At 33.1% G+C, this 22,999-nt stretch overlaps 1 protein-coding gene across 5 annotated transcripts in view; it reads right to left on the reverse strand.

Annotated features, from left to right (window-relative positions):
• The window catches only part of LOC114932492 (lachesin), an 88,441-nt gene that overhangs the window by 21,706 nt on the left and 43,736 nt on the right, over positions 1 to 22,999 (reverse strand). For all 5 annotated transcript variants that reach the window (XM_029304718.2, XM_029304719.2, XM_085479831.1 and 2 more), the window contains one exon: positions 15,050 to 15,261. In XM_029304718.2, the coding sequence (XP_029160551.1) occupies positions 15,050 to 15,261 (212 nt within the window). The remainder of the gene's footprint in view (positions 1 to 15,049; positions 15,262 to 22,999) is intronic.

The raw sequence follows: 22,999 nt of genomic DNA on the forward strand, positions 1-22,999 counted from the left end.
TACATATGGACTGAAACTCATGATTATTTTCACTTTTCACAGAAATATTGATATTAATATAAATGTTTTATATTGACATCCATTGATTTACATTTACAAATATAAAGAGAAATTCTAAATTTTGCAGTCAAAATAAATCGTAATGTATCAGTTTTTAACGTAAATATATAAAATATAGCAAATTATATTTCTCTATATACATTTATATATGTCTACAGAGAGAGAACATTTCTGTAAAATTTTTATTGTTTATTTTGCTTTCACGATTTGTGAACTTAAGCAAAATATGTAAATAATCCGAATGACGATAAAGTTTCGAAACGACCACGATAAATAATTCGTGAAATTCGGAAGGCATTTTTCCGGTGATAAGATCTTGTATTCCTCCTCTTTCCTATCCGCCTTATTTTCTTAAACTGCTCCTTTTCAATCTCTCTTCATCCCGACATCACGGCACGATGCTAAAATTGGCATTGCCTGAACGATTTCGCGCAATTTCCGAGATGAATGTTTACTCACTGTCTGCGGATATTTTCTTCGCGGAGTCTTTTATAGAGAAAGCGAGAAGAGGGTGGGAGAAGACGCGCGATGCGCGCCGTTTAAAAGCCGGCGAGAAGAGTTGCAGAAAGGAGAATGATTGCACAGCTCGTGAACAGAATTGCCCGTGTTGTCGGGAAAACAGAGAGCGTAGGGTCTCGATGAGAGGGATGCGGCGGATAAATAGGGACTGAATGGCCGTCGGTGAATTCTTGTGTGCCTTCTGAATTCGATCGAGGCTGACGCGGCAAACCCTTCCGGAGGAAGCTGGGGAAAGGTGGGTAACGCATTGCGCCCTTATTAGGGCCGACGCCGCGCGCCATCGGAACGCAGGTAATAGCGCGTATAGCGCATTGCGCCTAATAGGGGATTCATTAAGCGGCAAATTCGATTTTCGGCTAATTATGGACGAGAGCGGGATATTTCCGTCCTTACGAGGGAGTGAGGGCTAACACACACAGAGAGAAAGAGGAAGAGTCGGGCGCGTCGTCACGGAAATTTAAAGCAGCTTACAGCAAATCCGGCAACGACAACGCCATGAATCGATGATGTAGTAAGTAATCGAGACGCGCTTAACGCGTCAAACGTGATGCACGTTTCGTGGGAAGCGTATCGAGCGCGAACGTGAGGTGCCTTACGGCATATTCGCGAATAGGTATTACGTAGCCACCAGCAATTTTACTCCAACTCGAAGGTAGAATTATTGAGAGCGTTCGGAGCTTATTACGTTGTTCAGTAATCGTTCTTGCTTTCAACAATTTTGTACATTTTACGAAAACAGATTTTTTTCTGCGCAGAAAAGTATAACGTTCATAATCGTATTGAGAATACGCTTCCGATAATTGAGATGAAGGAAGAAAAAAAAAACCTTATCTTTGAGAGAGAATATATAATTACGATATAATTATAGAATCTTATGGATTATTATTATTATTTTAATAATATAAAAGTTATTTCAATTCTCTTTCTAAATTCTTCTTGGAACAAGAAGAATAAATAAATGTAATTGCAAATTAGCATTTCCGAATTGCGAAAATTTAGATGATTGATATTATGGATCAACCAGGATAATTGATATTCTGTTAGAAGAAGTAAAGCTTATGATTCTATGAATATAAAATTTCAGAGCGGCTCTTCAAATTTCGTTCTCATGTAAATCCCGAACAAATCGCGCGCGGGTGTGTTTGAACACTGCGTTATCCTATATTTTTTATTATCTCTATAAATATTTGTACTTGACAAATAATTAGTGTCTACTTTGTGTTATCGTTATTAAAAAGTTCTCGATTAAAAAAGCATGTTCTTTCATTCCGTAAATATTTTGTCTATAAATAGCGCTTGGTACGTTAATGTCTCTTGGACATCAGGATAATACGCTGCGCACAGAAGGATTCCGTTCGGTACGAGCTCCTACGGATCATTAAGCTGCTTTAGCGAAGTGATAAATACTCCTTGCACTTTACAGCTTCCAGATACAATCTCTCTCCCCTTTCCCTGGGTCATCTCCCTTCTCTCGTGATCCTATCGCGGTGAAACAAATATCATGTCATCCGCCGCGGTACATATTTCCCCGTTATAGGACAAGCAGATATTTATTTCCGAAGGAAGGAATACGCGGAGGAGATAAATCTAAGAAAAGATACAGAGCGGGTTGTGGCAACGACACGAGGGGTTGAAACAACCACGCCCATATTCTAATCGATTTTATCGTCCACTTGATTAATGAACGTATCCACGGTAGAATCGAAAATAATCGTATGTAGCGAAAATTACACAAAGCGGAAATTAACAGCTCATCCGGCTCTTTTGTTGAAGAATTTTTTTCCCCGATGCATGTTCCGACTCTTCGTTGCAATAAGGGAGACGATACTTTTAACCGGGACGAATACGATACGCGGTGAAAGGTGATGGAAGGTAGGAAAGTTGTAGGAATTAAAATGTATTGACTGGTAGGTCATGAGGAAAATACGAAGATGTACAATCAAAGCATTGAAATCGATCTATTCGTTTATATACATATATTACCGCGCGGCTACCAAAGTCCATTCTGGTATATACCTATGTATAAGAACACGGCTATTCTCTCCTTTTGTTTCCGAAGGATCGTGATAAATATGTATGTACATTTATTGGTTACGGAAATGGGAGAACGCGTATTTAGTACGCGCTGTTAACAGTAATGGTTATTCGCTACTTCTTCAATCTGATCTTAAATTCAATTGGATTCCAATCAATTAAATTATGAGGTAATAGTTCTGATTTTAAAAAGATTGAATGTCATTTTAATTATTTTAATTTATTTATTTTCGAAGTAAAATTATTGCAAATAAAAGCTAAAAGAGAATGTAAAATAAAATAAGATAAAAATTTATAATAATGTGATGACGATAATAATAATGATAATTTTGTTTCCATTTATTTTCAAAATTTATCTTATCATGTGTAAAATAATTTTATTCGGGAAATGTTAGTTCGTTGCTTCATGAATTAATTAGTAGCAACATTAATAGCATAATTAATTACGCAATGATATTAATATTATGATTTAATATTCTCTTAAAAGAGATTAATTGTGATATAGTATTAAACCTCATATTGAATTATGACAATCTTGTAAGAGAAAAGTAAATCAAGTATAAGTATTATCATAAATTTTTTTTATATTGTCTCAGAAAATTTTTCGTGTAAAACAATAAAATCATTAGTTGAAAGCTGTATATTCCGACATCAATTTCTCTCGACCCTCTTTCGTTTCCTCTTTTTCCTTCATTCTCGAAATAGTGCGATAAATACAAGGCCTCGCATTTGTAACATACTGCTTAGCTATAATAACACTTTCGTACCTCTCCAATTCGCCCTTAGTAATTTCTCCCTCGGGCAGTTTCTCGAAGAATAAAGAAGCGTAATGCATGTGGAATGTACTTTCATGACAATGTACCGTACTTCAAATAATAGCCTACTGTAGACGTAAGGTTCAGTCTCATTTAACAGCATTACATGACACTTCATTGAACGTTAAAGCACCAATTTTATCGCCAATATATAAATGGGCGATAATTGCGCTTCGCTTTGTGAATTTTCTTCCTTATACCTTTAGCAGCCATTTTTTTAAATACATTTCCTTATTTAAGATTAATTCTCACCGGCGCTTCCGCTTCGAAGTTGATTTTTTTTTTTTTTAACAAAGTGCACTTATCTCGTGCTACAATGAAATATGCATTTCGTCGGGTTATAGATTCATTTTCTCTACCATCGCGTCACATATGTGTCGCGTTTGTATATGTGCCAGTGCCCTCCCTGACTGGATGCAAATAATATTATATGTATGCATATAACTAAAAGTACTATTTTTTGCAGATCACTCCTAATTCACGTTGCACCATGATTTATGCATTTCATGCTATACCCGCTCTACTTTTTGACCAACTGGCGCTTACAGTGCCCTAGTATACAGTGCGTTTTACTTAAAATTCGAAAATGCAAATACCGTCCTTCACGGTGAATCGCAAAAAAAAAAAAAAAAAAAAAAAATACATTCCAATAATGACTCGCAGTGTATGGACAGTATTGTATTTATTTTTTTATATTTTTCCATGGCGCTACTCGCAAAAACTCTGGACTAAAAATAACATTAAAGAAGACTAACAAAATGGATACTAACATTGTAATATATTTCTCTCTGCAAAGAGAAAAAAATATTTTTTTACGAGTAGAAATATATATATAAATTTAATTAATTTAAGTTTTACGAATAGAAAATTATTGTTAAAGGAAATAAATGGAGAAAAATATTACGAATCTCTATAAAAATAAAATAATATGTTAAAGTGTATACTTCTCTTCGTGATCACATGTTGTCCTTTCAAAAATGTATCGTTAAATCATTCAAAACGAACAAAATGCACGTACGTGCACAAATTCCTGTGAACACACACGTACAAACGACGATATATATATATACATATGTGTGTACATATTCACGGAATACTTAATCTGTTACACGTAAGAATATATATATATATGTGTGTGTGTGTATTTGCATTTGCATTCTTTCCCCGTTCTCATTGCGTCATCGATTTTCTGCATCGATGGACGCCTATGGGCCACGGAATTGCGATCGATGCAGTTTCGCGCAAAAGTCTACAGTTAAGAAAAAAATGGATTAACTACGTACTCATTGTTCCGAGAGTACCGCCGAATGCGCGGCGCTCGACCAATTTGGATCGATCCTACAGCGCTCGCTGACGTCAATAAAAGCGCCTCTTGAATGAATGCATGCACCGCCGTCTGCCTTTCGCGCGCGCCTCTTTTTTCACGCAATTTTCACCGACACGGATCGCTCTCACAGGAGATAAAACAGCGAATAATTTACGTCATAAAGATTGGATTGGATATATTTATCGAACACCAAAAGCTCTTGTCATGCATATGATATTTAATTATTTATTTATTACATTTTATTTATCTCTCTCTTTACACGTGCAACACGAGTATATTTTTTTTTTCATATAATGCACATTTCGTGACCGTGTTCTTCGTATTCTTCTGTTTTTTCTTTCTTTTTTTATCGCGGTTAAATTCGCGAGTTTTTTTAAGCAATGCACACAATATATGCATACGAGCGACATAACTTTATCTATTTATATGCGATACGGATGCAAATGCAGACGGACAAATGCTTATGCAGATTTTCCGACGTTGCTTGTGAATTGCAAAGTCGCTTGCTGCATGCGCTCTCTAAGATCGTTCCAACATCGAGGAAATCATCCCGTTGACATATAATTGCCCCAGCATATTACTTCCTTCTTTTTAACGTATTTATTGTACATTTTCATTATCTCGATGCAGAAAAACACGGCGAATGATAGATGCGAATATAATTTCGCGCGTGCATAAGCTTCCTCGGGGGTGGTAAATTTGAATGCATCATTTATGCATAAAGTGCACCGCGTGCGCATTTAACACATAAACAATAAAGTCGCATTTATGAATATATTTATGAAGTGAAAAACAATGACATTAGGTCGATATGACTGTCTATTCATACTCTTATATTAATTTATAAAACAATAAATTTAAAAAAATGTACGTTATGTAATTTTTTACTTTATACGTGTATGAAACGTTTTAACGATTTACTGTGCATCGCCCCATCTAAACAGATATATATTTTCGCCCAATGAATAAACTTTCCGATAATGGCTGCGTTGGCAACGCAAAGCGCGCAAATTGATTTATAGCACTGCGATTTACCACTATTTCAAATCTTATTCCGGCCCTAGAATATACCCTAGAATTTCATGGATCCCGCAATCCATTGCATCTGCGCGGTATTTGTCAGTTCTCACGTTATGCCACACATGTTCATCGCGCGGCGGTTGGAAATTCTCGTCGAATACTATATTCCAACATTCGACCCCCGTCACATTTCCCGACGCGATTTTTCCTAGCCATCATGCCTCATACGTGCCAGCGGGGTGAGTCTTACTCTTTAGAAAGTATCGGCTGCATCGATCGTGCATGTACAATTTATGTGCAACGAAACGGGCCGCGCGCGATTCCGGTTCATGGCACGAGTTCCCGTTGTCCATCTTCGCAATCCCCGATGCCCTGCATCTCTCGAATCGTTTCTCTCGATAAAAGAAATTACCTGACTGTCACCTGCGACATCGATTTATGTTCTAGACGACCGGCGATGTATTTCAATGATGCAACGCACAGAAATATAAATATCGAGTCAAGAGTTTCGAGAAATTATTGTTCACGGATATTAACAAAATTGATCATTATCTGATTCCAGTTATCTATATTTTTCTTTGTAAAACATGCAAAAAAAAAAAAAATATTAAAAGAATTGGTAAAAATTGCGTGAAATTTATGAAATTAATAAACGTTGAAAGCGTGTCCTTTTCGTCATGTAAAATATATAACATTAATTATATGTATAAAATAGCTAGAAAAATAAAAATAAAATAAATATAACAACGCCAATTATAAATTCATGCATTACATATATATTTGCTTCCTGATAATAAATATATGCATATTTATTTCTCGATAAAATCTTCGAAGAAAATAGCCACACCCACGAAGATATGCCGCGAGACGTGCAGTTTCATCCGCTTAGCAGGCTATGCACCTGATGCACTTTCTCCATCGTCGCGCGAAGATAAAATTTCGCGGAAGTTCCGCACGTCATTTCCGTGCTTCGTCGGTCGCGTCGCGACTTTTCAAGACGTGCGCGAGCAGATGTGCGCTCCGCAGCATCTTCGAATACCGAATGCCTCCTCGGGATCATATAGGTTTATCTGTCTCAACCTGTCGGAACGTCTACTCCGAACGTGGCGCACGCTTATCGAGCGATATCCGAATGCAAGTGCAACGCGAGACGGCGTGGCATATCCGATGCCGACGCCCTGCGTCGCGTTCACGCGCAGATGAGATTTCTCGTTGCATGCAGCTGCCCAATTATCGGCTTGCACATCGTTAGCGATTTCCAAAGAGTTTTCACCGCACAATATATACGATACGGTCTCTCCCTCATTCCGCGTCTCTCTATATGCCGATCATTCGCCATCGTGAAAATAAATTGCATAACGAGATACGAGGGTTGCGCAGTTCGTCGATTACGACATTGTTCGCGCGCTTCCGGAGATTATTCGCGCGCAAGATCGCGAAGTACCGTTCCTTCGAATAATCATCGAAGAAATAAAATTTAAAAAAATCAACTTTTGCATGAAAGGAGAAAGAGAGGAGAAGAAGAGAAAAAAGAAAGCGGCGCGGGCAACAAAAGCCGCGGTGCTCGCTTTGATTTGAATATTTTAATGGCACCGCGTATATAAGCGCGCTTCTCCGCAATGCTCCAGCGCGGTATTAATGAACGAGAAATGGGAGAGAGAGAGAGAGAGGAAAGGAGAAAATAGACGAGTTGTTATGTGATTTTTTTTTTTCTGCTATAAGTCGGTCTTGCCCGATTCGACGTGGCGCGACTACGGGTGACGAGAAAAAGATTGCGTTTGATGTAATGACGGTGCCAACGCTTCGAATGCATCAATACGTATATATACACCTGCTCGAATAATTATTCCATTTTTCTTTCTTATTATTATTCGTTCTATCGGTGATATTTCTTTAGTATTTTTTCAACTCTCCGCTTTCTACGAATAATGCACCCCCGCAGCTTTTTATATAATTTTAGTAAAATATATTGGACCCATTCGTATTCTCTCGTTTAGAAGAGAGAGAGATTTTCATCGAGATTTTAATTCTTTTATCATATTCGATATTAATATGTTATATTTTTATAGTTTTTATTTTTATGTTCATTATTTATTATGTTATTTTTTCTTCTGTATTATTGTAACAAAGTTTGCTTACGTAGCAAAGATGCATGATATATTCCTGTTTCATGAAAGTATAGTACATGTTTTATTGCTTTTTTAATCACTTTTGATAATTCAAAGGGAATAAAATAGACATTGTATAATATTTGTGTGCTAATCTACTTAACTTTTGCAACGAACAAAATAAATATCTATTTATATATAAGACTCATCTTTTTATAAGGTTTCCAAAAACAGTAATTTTAAATAGGTCACCTCTGTATATATAGAGTAGTCCTTTTAACTTTATGCAATCTGTATTTTAATACAAAATATGCAAAAAAACTTCTCTCTTTTTCTTTCTCTCATTCAGTCGCGTTTCTTCTAATCTCTTGTTGCGCGGTAAATAAGTAAATGAGAAATGGAACAAAACCGTATTTTCATATAAATTTACGAAGATGTAATAACATTATTAATAAAGAGAAAGACATTTTGTGTGTGTATTGTGTGATGATGTGTGCTTGCAAAAATGGAATATATGTTTATGTATATGAGCAGTACTCAATTTAAGAACAGATAAAAAACCATACATATTTAAGCTAGTTGCATTAACATATCAAATAAAGGCAATTTTCAAGTTATATTTCATTCATTTCGCATTACGTCGCGTAATTTTAAACATTTGACTGTATATTTTAATAAAAATGTAGCAATAATACAGAAATAATCTCAAGACATGTTTACTCAACATTTTTATTTATTCAATTATAAAATTTTGAAGTTTTTATCAAATTCTTTAGTTAAACTGAGTTATATCTCATGAATATTTTAATAATTCTTTAGTTTTAGCTATCTAATAAAAAACTGTATTTTTAAAACATTCTCTTTTCTACTCGCTTTCAATAAAATAACTTTAAAGGAAGCAAATATATTATTTGTTAAAATATAAATATATAAAACAAAAATATTCTACAATAAGTGACAACCGGTGACACCACTATATTAATACGTAATAAAATACGAAGAAAATATATACAAATATACACATATATAAAAATATCGCGATGTAAAACATAACAGATCTTTTTTTATAATAACCAATGCACGTATTTAATTTACAATTAAACTCAATAAAAATATATAAAATTTCAGAATATATAATTTATTGTATGATAATGTGTAAATATTCGATCGCGAAAAATGTTTGAACAAGTATAGAAAATGTTTTTTCCGATCAAAATCACCCCTTTCATCCCCTATCATCTCTTTCCGTCCTAGTTTCAATTGCAGCTGCTATGACAGAATATCCTAAATTATTATCGACGTTGTTTGATTGATCGTTCCGGTTTGACTTTTTGACGTTTTTTGTATCCGATCGGAAGATACACGCAATCGCTTCCATTAAGATCGCGTCGATCGATGCGTCGAGAAATCGAGCTCATCCGTATGTATTTTCATATCAAGACGTCTCCGGATTGTCGAGCTCCGCAATCTAGCCGACCTGGTTATAATTAGATTTATGCCCGAGCATTCGTCTCTCTTGAACGAATTCCAAATATTGCTGTAAATTACGGATAAAAAGGTTGGCGGTGTGCGACCTAGTTCGCTCAGCCGTGATTGTATTTCCGCAACCTACCAGCAATTCCCAGCACTCGGAATGGTAACGTCGTTACTTCCGTCCGCTCGAACGGAAGAAAAAAAAATAAATCACCACGAGGGGAATGGCGGGAAAGGGCAAGAGTGTATGAGCGGACCGTGTAACTTACGACAAGTTCGACGTGTCCGAATTTTGCATTAATGCGAATTTAAATTTCTGCCAGCGATATCGATCTTCCCCATCGTTCTCATTGTCGTAATTCATAAATTCCTCGTAATTCGCAAACTGTCAATCTTAGAGCATCGCGACACTCGCCAGCTATGAACAATAAAAAAACGGAAAAAAATGTTTTTAGAACCTAAAATTCACCTATGATATTTAAATGTTGCTTAAACAATCGTTTAAGATTATTTGAATTACTTTGATGAAGAAGCATTTTAGAAAAATAATATTATTTATTGAATGAAAGAATTTTGTTAGTCATACACCCTGATTGAACTAACAAATTTGGGTTGCATGAGGAATATTCTTTCTTGCATGTATGCGAGAGATCATTTATCATTTTCATTGTTATCCGTATGCAGCATCATAATTCACGTCGCTCTCAACGTATGCACGAGATTCTCACATTGCCGTATATACATACCTACACAGCATAAGCAAAAGCGTACCATCCGTGGCCATCCGTGAGTTTATCAGGCGAATCTAATTTTCTGTGAAATATAACAATTCGATGAAATGGAAAAGCGCGCACGTTGACTCTTATTATTGCAGGTCCATCTCTATCTATCTCTCGACTCCCTTTGTGAGAAGCGACGTTCCTCCTTCGCTCATTTCAGTTTGTGAGATCTTACATGCTCCCGCCGAGCCAAGCCAAACGACGCGACGTGTAGTATCTGACAACGACGATGCGATATACCATATAACAACGAGCGACAACGGGCGAGTCGAGTCGTTCGACGAGGCTGTCCCTATCGATTTCCACCTGCGTTTGACTCACGCGCGTCGCCTGCTCTCTCCTCTGCCCTATAACGCGCCAATTATTCTCGAGCGTTCGTGGGAAGGGCGTAATAATTCCGTAATAACTTCCGGAACATCGCCCGAGGAACAACGTGCGCGATGGCGAACGGCTGCAAAACTGACAAACGAGATGCCGCGAATGATTCCAATTACTTTTCGGAGAACAATATACCCCGACAATTTGTATCCGATTTTAATATCTCGTTGTACAATTTCCGTTGCCAATATTCCACGTCTCTATATATAGGTATATATCGATCAAATGCTTCGCATTTAAATCCCTCCGTCGAATCATTTAAATTACATGTTGCGTGTTCATTTAATTATTTTCTTTTTTATATATCAGGAGACTCTTTACAATTACGCCGCGCATTTCATATTTGTTCGACGATATATGTGACGCGAGTCTGTGTAAATATGTGTGAATGCGATGATAGCGTTCTATTTTTGAAAGCAAGTCACGTCGAATAAAAAGAAAATATCCGTCACTAAGATTGTGTGACAAACATCAAAAGATAATGACATTAGTTCTTTAATTAATTAATATATATATTTTCTAATAATTAATAAATAGAAAATGTTGCAGAAATATAGAAAACATGTAGAAACAAATGTTGATTTTTGTAATCAATGCACTTCGCCGAACGGATTTGCTTTCTTCGTGTCGGAAATGCTCTCTCCACAGCTCTGACTTTATTTGTCTTTCATCTTATGAGACATTCCAATATATTTTTCTTTGGTAACTTTTTCCGACGCGTGTGAGCATCACTCCGAAGAGCTTTACTCCGACATTTTTTTGAATTAAAACAGCGAAGATAAAGAAGAAGAATGTTCGTACGCGCTATTTTTCATGTTGCTCGTGACAGCGTCGCATGCCATCACTTATGTTTGACGCGTATAAATAACGAGGCGACCAATGCACCCCGAATATTGAATTAATTAAAATGGCATTTTAAAATTTATCGTCGCGTTAATGCAATATTGCAGTTTGGAATTTCGGTCGCGCGGTAATTTGCGCCTAGACGTAACTACATCTTCTTCTAGGAAGCAAAAGGAACTATTTCTAATAAGATCCGACCGCGACGGTACGTACTGTAAATTAATTAATTAAATTCTTGAAATTCTGGAAATGGTCAAACGTCGTACGCGAGAGTGGATTACATTCTTTCGTGCGACGCCATTTTTTAAGTTTCCTTCTAGAAAATCAAGAGAATCAAGAGATTCTTAAGTTTACAAAATTAAATCTATAATATTATAAAATGGTTGAATATCTCATTAATAAACTTAGGAAAAGTATCAAAAATTTACGATTACATTTAAAAATACGCCTATTGAATTACGCAATTTAAAATTTCAAAAATATACATTTTAATACAATAAAACTATGTGAACCGATGGCTATTAAATAATAAAATTTATTATATCGTAAACTTTTATCGAAAGAGCATTTATGCGAATCACAGTGAATTGCCATATTATTATACCTGTTTGAAACATAGTTAATAATTAATACTCTATGTCACGTTATCCAACTTTGATGTACGTGTATGTAGTGGTAAATGAAGTTGAACAAGCAATAGGTTCATTAAACGGTTCATTAAACTCTATTTGATTGTATTGCTTCGTGTTTGCGTCGCATGTTAAATCAGCGTAACGTTGCGGCGGGCAAACCAGTGCAACTTGCATTAAGTTATGACAGGCCGCGCTGACATTCGTCTGCTGAAATGACAACGGTACTTTGGCTGCTTTCCCCGAGATCCTTCCCTATTACTCGTATACCTTTTTCGTGAACAAGAGTTTTTCCATTTCATCGTCGACACCGCGACACGTAAATCCGTGGCGTTGCTATCCTTCGTGGGAAAAACCTCGCGTTAATATGCGCGCGGGCAAAGTTATTGTGCAAACAAAGAAAACAAACTTTGTAACAACGTTAGCTGCGAACCGTCAGAAGAGTTTCGCGCGTCTGCTACATTGTAAAGTTGCCGCGTTGCGTAAGAAACCGCGAATACAGTTGCGAAAACATCGGATTAATTAAACGACGCTTTAAACTTGTAATCGGCATTAATTCTCTTGCCACGAATTGCATTCTTCTGAAAATGAGATTACGCCGCGGAATTTTATAAAGGACGAGAAGGATGCTTTCCCTAGTTTCTCTAGAGTTAATCTGAGTTAGTCTGTCTGCTACGCGTGTGTATGTGTGTGTGTGTGTGTGTGTGCGTGTGTGTATGTTGAGAATTGCTCTTTATTATCTTCTACACAATCTCATTACGGAGACATCTGTTTTACTTAATAGCTTATCGATATCCGCAAAGCTATTGAGTCGTCTAAATTCAAAGTGCTATAACTTTAGCATCGAGAATTCGGGCTATAATCAACACACCGCATCAGTTTATATTCACAGATTATTGAAATTTACGATGTTTTAAAACTAATCTTACATAACTTTCCGAATAAGTGATTCAATTTATGTATAAAGTTACACGTGTTACTAATTTACCGCTTGTAAATTGCACGATATAACATATTCGCATACAAAATATTTCAATGTTTAAATGCAATTTATTTAATATTAAATTTATAATTTAATTGTGCCTTTTAAATTTATACCAATGTGTTATTTCACTAAGAAACAAATTACATTTAAAATCGGTTAAAATTATTTTAATTAGAGAGAAAGAGAGAGAAAGAGAGGATGGAGAGAAAGAGAAAGGGAGAAAGTAGATATTATATATTAAAATATTTTTCAGAAAATGTAATTAATGTAACACATATTAATTATTAAATATTATTATTATGTATATTATAATATTACTGATAATATTATTATTATATATATTATTATTACACAATGATAATATTATTATTATTCTTATTATATTTTATAGTATAAAATATATTATTATTACTTTTATATTACTATCATATTATTATTTTATACTATAACATCATATTATTTTTCACATTTTAATTTTTTTCTTCTTTATAAAACATTGTTGCATTTTTATATTTTTGTGATTTGTAGAAATAATAAAAATATAATTGTTGTAAGAAATATTTAAAAATATGTGTCAGGTAAATAATTATGTAGATCTAGAAAATATAATGTAAAGAGGAATAAAATATGCAGAAAGAGAAAATAAACAATATACATATATGTATGTATATGTATATCGTTTCATCTCTGCATTAGCAAAAGTCGTAACTTCACATCTTATGTAACTTAGTGGAATTGCTTAATTTTCTGTAAACTTTTTCTGCGTCACTACTCTTCATTGCACGTGTATCTCTTGCCTATAAATCTAAAACTATTTGCTCAGTGGTATCATCGATTCTGAGAAAAAGTTGTCATTGTATTATCAAGATTTGTGAAAAGAAGCGTTGAAGTTGAAAATTCTTTAGACCAACGAAATCTTGTTTATTTTTGCTTTTATCTTGTTGCGTCGAAATTAGATGACACTAATGCTTTTACTTTGTACAATTGTAAGAACATTCCTCCAGTTCGTCCTGCATACCTAATTAAGGCGCAAATAAGCGTAACGCTGTTTTGTCTCTCGAGGTCAACTAAAAAAGGAACATGCAACGGCGCGCGTTGAAGCAATCTAATGATTGAGTTTTCTTATTCAAAGAGTTTATAACAATTTTAATATTATTGCCACGCACACACAATGTGTACCTAAATTGTTTCATTCTTTATATGCGACATCAGCTGCTTTCAAGAAAAAATCTAAACGATAAAAGTGCAACACAATAATGTCAATTTAGTATTGCATACAGAATAGCTTTGAGAATAAACATTATTCTTATTCGTGAAAAAAACATCAGTCATAATGGACACTTTACTAAAATTTTTATAAGATGATGGAAGATAAAATAATAATTTATGACCATCTAACGTTTAAATAAATAATCAGCAACAGAAAACGAAGAATTGTTCAATTGTATTTAATTTACTCTGTCGCTATTTTTCTATTGTCGCCTTTATTACTGTATGAGACGTTTTATGGTATATATTAAATTAAATATTATTAAGTTACACATGATATTTTCAATCAATTTCGCTGGTTAGTACGTATTAAATTCGCATCATTTATGTTGTGAGAGAAAATCGATTTTCTCTATGATAATACTGATCACTACAAAATCGGATCTAACTAATGGATATAATCTGAGTTTCGCAGTGATAGTTATAGAGAAAGCTCGTTTGTGCTTATTATAGAATATTGGTGACCATATGGTTACAGTCTATCTGAAAACAATTAATCCATCGATTGGTGCTTGTGATATTACTAATACTTTAAATAAATTATCTTTTTCTCATTGCGGGTATATTTATGCCGCAATGATAAATCCATAAAAAGCTGCAACTAAATTTTCAGAGTAAATATACATTTTTGTGTGTTTATTCTTCTAGAAAAAATAGAAATTTGTGTGCTTATTCATATTAACTTTTGAAAAAGTAACAAATTTTATTTGCTTAATTTATGGAGAAATCAATAATGGAATGTAATTGCTTATTTGTATATCAAATTGTCACACGTTAATCAATGGGTTAAACTTGCTAATTAAGCCTTACCGTGCCTTCTCCTAAATTGTGGACAACACAAGGCATCAGGGCTGTGGATCCTGATTGCGCCGAAATTGATGTTGTATTTTCCGTGCCGAAGGTCATTGGCAAAGTTGGTGGCAAATCGACGTCCAACGGTCTCCCAGTTGTGCCATCCAACGAATTTATGTTAACATTTATATTAACATCGACTATTTCCGCCGTTACTGCCGCAGGATATTCTGAAACGAATTAATTATTAATTATATTACAACCAATCAAATTTTCGATCATTTTTGAATATGTAAATTTACAGACACGAAACTTGTAAGTGAAAAAAATAAATAAAAAATTAATTGAAAAATAAGTAAAAACACTACAGTTAATAATGTTGAATAATTGTGAAAATATATTATGTCTGAAAATACTCCATTCATATAAACAAGACAAATTTTAACTTAATTGAAATAAATGTCATTGCAATTTGGATAAATTATAATTATTAATTTGTGAAATAATTAATTCAATAATTACAACTATTGATAAAATGTATGGTTACATTAACATGACATTCGTACAATTAACATGATATTTGCCTGAACGGTTGTCAATGTTCATTCAAGCAATTTTCGTTGATATAACAATGATGTAATTTCTACTGTGACTGTTACTGTATTTTAGTTCTCCTATTAAATTTTAAATAATAGTATATTTGTCTCATGCAGGTCAAGGATTAATTGTTAACAATTAGTATTATACCGAAATATATATTCTACGAATATTATCCGTTAAGTTTAAGTAATTGACGGCAACGTATCTATCATATACACGAAATTTTACATGAAATATAACGAGCCTAGTCTCTTATCGCACGGCTGCTAAAACTGGCCGAGTTTTCGGTGCCGGAGGTCATCGACTATCCGATGGTTACCGCCGTTAGATGCGCCGAGAAATTGGCATTAAATCACGATGGCTTTTACGAGGTCGAACTTCGTTATAATATGAGCTCATCTGCGCAAGTATGAGTCAAACTTTTAGTTTTATATCCTTCTAGTTTTTCGACTTTAACGCAGCATCTAATCATAACACATTTCATTGAATGCCAATAATTTTCATATCAGTATAGCGCATAAATAAATTTGTAATCAAAATATTTATCTGTAATGTTGAATCTTATTATAAAGCAATTTCAAACTATAAATATATAAAATTCTATTTTGTAGAAACACGCAGAGGAATATTACAAATTTATCATTTTTCTTCGTCGAAACAACAATGTATTAATTGTTGCAACATAACATTATTTATAATACTTTGAGTTTTAATCGCATTATATTCATCCAACAAAAAAGATTTTATTAATGTATTTTTGAAAAATAATTATATGTGTGTGTATTTTATATATATATTGATTTTTTTCATAAAATATGCAGTTACAAACATAACTAGTTAAGGTTAACTAGTAGGTACTTAATTACATTATACATACTTGACAAAAATATCTAATTACTATGTTATATTTTTTTCAGCTTTTTAGTGGTTAAAAATGTTTGTTTTTAGCTGTAATTATTCAAAAAGATAAAATATTCTTATATGTTTCATAATTATGAGGCATATTGTAAATGTTATACCTGTAATTATAGTTAAACACATTTCATGTCATTTTAAAGCTCGCGTGTGTATGCAATAAATTAATTTTTATATCATTTCAGGAAAAAAGTTACGATATAATATTTATGTAATGCGTACTACATTTGCATATTTTATGAAATCCAATATTATATGTATGTGATATCTATATGTATACGCGGTATCTATATAGCGAACGCATTATCGCGCAGTTAAAACATACACGAAAAATCGTTACATATTTTTGCATTTTAATCATTTGAACCGGAAATAAGCGATGTGTAGGTGCAAAAAATTTTTCTTCTATATTTTATTTCATATCCATGTCTATCGATCTTGACGTGCAAGCGTTTCAATACATTGAGGATGCTTGCAAGACTGACATGGCTAAAAAGTACTTTCCGCCATATGCATCACTTTTCATCCATGAAAATTTACGGAATATTGCCGGTCATGCGCGAGGCTACGTTACAATGGATGCGTCATCTCTTGTTGGAGTAATTTTATTTTTCCCGATGCAAGATGGTTAGAGAGAAATTGAACGCAGGAAGGTGGTTATCCGTCCGTGCCACGCGGATTCCCGCAAGATCGTCATTTATTTTTGCTCCCGTGAAGAAGATACCGAGGAAAAAATCTATATCCCACGCGTACAAATGTTTGTGCAGGGACGATCGTGGCGCGAGGGTGGTTAAAGTCCAGCGGAAAGCCTCTTAACGAGAATCCCTTCGGCGTGGCGCCGGAGCTTTGAGCGGGCAACCGTTAAACCTCGTTCGACCTCGTAACGACTGCTTTGATTTAACGCCTATTTTTCAAACCCGGTGCTTACCGCGGGCTTTAGTGGTATGGCATGACCGGCGGGGGTGAATTCGTTAGAAGATGCTTACCAGGAAGTCCTCCGGTCGACGACCTTTGTTGACAAGCTACGCCATTAACGATCACGCGCGCGTTGATGGTCTTGCCATTCCACTCGAATAAAACTTCAAGAAATTGATAACTTCAAAAAGTCGAAACGTTACGAAATTTGTAAAAAGGATGATATCAAATGTAAGAAGTTTATGTATGGGAGCTGATGTCTGGAATTGTGCCAACTTTCAATATAAACTGTACAAAAAGTACGAAAAAGAAATTCACGTAAAATATTGAAAGAGCGCGAAATAAATCGAAAACTGTAACACCTTAATTCAAGTTCCCTGCCTTCCTTTTCTGCTTAAATCGATACAAGTGCGAGGATATATTTTGAAATAAAAAATTTAATTTTTTTTCCACATCTTTTTCAATACCGATCAATAACGCTAGTAGCTAAATTTCAACAATAGAACCCCCTAGAGTCTCCTAATTACCATGTGAAATTCAAGTCGAAATATCGAGTGTCAAAGTTTGAAACTATACGGGCAAAGCACTAATCACCATTGATTAATTGTTCAAGAATTTACTTGGTTAAGTACTGTGATCGTTTCTCAAGGATACGTGATTACGAATTTATGAAATGTATAATTAATTATACATAAATGTAAGACTAGGTGCGCGCATTTTAACACTACTGAAGGCTCTTGTTCCGGTTACATAGGAATGTCTGAGAATATTGTTCGCGTTTCGTGACGATGAAATTTCCGTATGCGATTTCCTACAAACGTTACCATTCGCCGGAGGCACGAGCAACGTGCGCGATATACATTTGAGATATTAGCTTTGTGCTCATGTCCTTTGATCTGAGTTGCTAGTCCTTCTTGACCCGTTTTTCATCCACGATGAAGGCGTATTCAGTGACCTAAAACCCGCTTGGTTGCCCGAAAACATTTTATGAAATTTACGTTAAGAAAGGTACCACTCGCTTGCGCAATCTCGTCTGTCATTAAAACTGATAAAGTTTTTTTATTTTTTTATGACGGAAGATAGGAATAAATGAGGACGCTATTATCGACATTGAAAAATCGAGTTTCTTATAAGTAAGTGTGACAGTCAACTCATAAAAGACGGTCGATAATGTTAGAAAAATATTTAAGTAACGCAATTTCTTTTCTTGTTTTTTATCATAGTAAAGTAGTTCAATTATATTACACGAATATTACAGATTTGCTCATAAATTTTCGAAAATTATATGTGATGTACATCGTACACACATAATATGCTTAATATACTGGTCCATCTTTTCCATCTTGGAAGAGATTATAATATCTGGGATTTTCTAAAGATCTTATTCATAAAAATCACAATGTAGTAAGTATGCATATATACATGTCAAGTTATAAGTTATAATATTTCATAATTGCAAAATTTAAAAGCTATAAGAATATGTTTTTAAATGGTAAAATAATTCCCTTTAATACTTATATATTTGCATTAATTAATATATTAATGGTTGCTTGATAATTTACATTCTTTATAAAGTCAAATTTCGAGAGATATACTTACATTTTATATATACATACATATACATATATATACATATATATTTAAAAAATATGATAAAAGTGTTATGATATTAATTCGCTATGCATTATTTATTGAATGTATCACGTGTTTGCATATATTACCCAAGTATCCGAAGTTATCAAAAATATATATAATATTAAAATATAATATATGTATAATAAATAATATTTTATACCAGATTAATGAAAAATAGAAATGTCCGAATTTGGGTTAATAAAAAATAAGAATGTAAATAAAAAACAAACCATTCGATAACAAAAATGTAAAATATTAAAATCCATTGTTAAACTCTTAATTAAAATCCACATTTTTAGAACTGTGTTCATAAAAAACTGAGAATTTTGTATATTTAGTGTATATATAGTTTAATACATGTTTGAAAAAATTCAATGGATCACTATTTCATATTTTATTATAGTTATTTTTTATATCATATTTATTATGTACATATTACATAATAAATATATAAATATTATATATATTTGTGTGTGTGTCATATTAATAATAAAATTCTAATATCTTGATATGACAGAATATTTTTGTATTCTAAAATATATATTTATGTTTTGCATAAAGTAAAATTCACTCAAAGAAACATTCTAGCGAAAATTTAACGACACTGATATCTATTTCTCGTATAAAATCGATAGCAAAATAAATATATGTGAAAGATAAAAACGACACTTGAAAGAGATGTAAGACATGAATAATATTATTAAACGAGTCGAGCAATACATCAACGATTCCTCTTCTCAATGATATACAGGTAAGCTGTATAAGTGTATGTTGAAAGCTTGAACTTAAAAAGATTTATCTGTGTGTACTTACGAAATAGAAAAATAAAATATACTTTAAATTATCAAAATAAAAAAATGGAAGATTAAAATAAAGTAAATAATAAATATTTTTTTTATCATAACAAATTTAATAATGTCTCAGACAAACACACACGGATTATATACATGGAGATAAAGAGAGCGCAAGAATATTTTTTTTAAATGTTATGTTATAAGATTATTTTTGTGTATTTTTCATGGAAAAATTTATATCAAAAATATATTTGCAATACGATAATTTTTTATAAATGTACATGGTGAAACAAATAAAATAATTTTTATTAAAAATATATACTTTTGAGATAAATGTAAAGCTTAATTAATAAAGTTTCTACACCAAGTTCCTATATTGCCTGAAGAGTATAAATATAAGAGTGTGAATAAGTTCGATAAACTTTATTTCATGGTGAATAATAATAATGAGAGATTATAATCAGAATTAGTTATTATATAATCAAACACGAAACAATACAAACATTGTGTTATATATCTATTATACGTGGTTATAATAATTTAATAGCGATATATCTTGTATCATAATAAAATTATATTTCTCTAATCAATGAAAAACTATTTAATAAGTAATAATTAATACGTGATGCAAACTGAAGAAAATAAATCTTGCAGAGAAAGAGAGAGAAAGAGAGAAACACCGAAAAAATTGTATTCTTAACGCCAAGAGAATTCCTCTTAATTTAAGAAATTTCTCTAAATTTTAATATATTTTTTTTTGAAAATAAAAATAAATTAAGAATAACATCTTAAATTAAGAGAATCCTTTTGGCGCTATTTTTCGGTGAAGAAGAGAAAAATAAATTTATTATCACGTGTTGTATATTTTTTTATAAGTTTTATAAAATATTTTAATTTTGTATTTTATCTTACACTAATACCTTATTGTTAGAGTTTCTGAGACCTATACATTCAAAACGATTATATATTACATATTACACTTTTTTTAAATTTTTATTTTAAAATTTAAATATTTAAAAAAAGAATGTAATTTTCCAAATTATTAGTAGCAAGGAATAAAATATTTAAACTGTTGTAAATTTATTATTAATTATAACATCCTAAAGAAGAGCTTTAATTATCTGTATAGTATATTTGACAGTCATATATTTTCTTAAAAAATTGTTTATAATTTTAGTGACTTTTTTATTTTAATTTATAAGAAAAACTGATTAATTAACGCTAATGCGCGACGTTTAATTTTGGACGTTGTAGCGCAAAGATGAGAGTGCTTTGTGCTCTCAGGAAATGATTTTCACGGTGATTTCAATTGGCGATCGGCGAGAGGTTCCAATTCCATTGCTACGTTATACTCGTGGGGCACATTATCCTTCGCAGTAACTTTTTATAAGCAGAGATCGTTACTTTCAATACCTGCTGGGTTATATTAACCGCCACTTCCTCGCTTTGCGGAAGGATGAAACGAATCCGTTCTGGCGCGCGCGTTTCCCGAACATGGTGAGCGAGCAAACGGTCTTTAATATAACGAAGCCCCAATAAAATTGGTCTGTACTTTGATAAATACAAATGGCAAATAACAGAGGGGCAAGTTTCGTTTATTATTTAGATCAAACTTAACTGTGCCGCTTACAATATTATTCTTTTCCCCTTTTGCGTTTTCCCTTTTGTTTCATTTGCTTTCCCTTCACGTTCAACTTTAAATCTCAAGCATCACATTGCCGCGAAATACACGAGGATAAACCCCGAGAGGCCGGCAAATACAAATAGCAAAAGTTTAAGGACATCAAGAAAGTTTCATTATTTTCGAAAAGGTTACGTGCTACGTATTTTTAATAAAACAATGCTGGATAAACGTTTAACAAAACTAGACAATTTCGCGCGGCTTATCGTTTATCGATTAAAAGCTTATACGTATATCTATCTTCTTTTTTTCAGATACAATAAAAAAAAGTGACTTATCTATTCGAGGACGAAGAAAAATGTAGTAACGAATGATTTCAAAAACATGGACATTTATATTAGCTGCAAAATTATAAAAAGTTATAGACGTGAAAATATTAAATTTTGAAATTAATTTTTTAGCAGCTATTAAATTGATTAAAAATTGCTATCCCTAAACATATTGTTGCTGTATTCAATTTGTAATTAATTTTTAGTTAAATTTGTATCTCCCTTAATTGTTAAATTTTCAATCAGAAAACATATTTTAATTGCTTATGAATTATTGTCAGTTCTTATAATATAAGAATATAAAGACATCACAAATTTTTAAATAATTTTATAATTATATCATCAAAGTTATCGAAATTTGTAACATTGTTTAAACATGTACGCGAAAATTATTTAACCTATATCCTTCTTTTAACGTTGAATCGCTTAAAGACTATCTCTGAGCTAATTTCCGAACGAAAGTTGCGCCAACTTTTTTCCGCGTACCTATATGGGAGCGCAAACTTGTGCAACTTTATATAGTCAATTTAGAAGCTATGCGAACCAAATTTTCCATGTTCCGAGTTAGCACGTATTTTATTTAATGCTCTTTTGTAACTCTTTGTTTCGATTTTTTTTTGTTTATGCTTTACTGATCAGAAAATTATAATTCTCTCTTATCACAATCATTCAAAACTTTTCATGAAACAAGTTTATTTAACTTTGTTTATATTATACTTTCTTTATGCAATAAAGCAATTCAATAAAGATGTATAAAATAGAAAAAGATTGATGAAAAAATGAATCGAAGAAAATTGTCATATATTTGATTGATGTGATTCGATTATAATTCGAAAGTACAAACAAAATAAATTTAAAGAGTTGATTTTCTGTATGTTTATTTATTTAAATTTACTTATCCGGTTGTAATTTATCACACAATAGAGAGCAATGTAGTAAAGCAATTATAATTATCTCCTCGCAATTTCAACGATTGCGTCTCTGACGTACCCGTGATTACGTCGCGTTTTCCGATTAATTACTAGCCGACTTCGTTAAAAGCGTCGGCCGCGGAGAATTGCCATGCATTTCCTCGCGAAACACGGTATGTTAAATTACGACGTTAAGCTCGCGCATACCACTTCGCGGCTACGGTGCGTTAGCCGCAAGTGACACAGCC

Source organism: Nylanderia fulva, unplaced genomic scaffold, assembly GCF_048542155.1.
Source record: "Nylanderia fulva isolate GAGA-0341 unplaced genomic scaffold, ASM4854215v1 Scaffold13, whole genome shotgun sequence".
In the NCBI taxonomy this organism is placed as follows: Eukaryota; Metazoa; Arthropoda; class Insecta; order Hymenoptera; family Formicidae; genus Nylanderia; species Nylanderia fulva.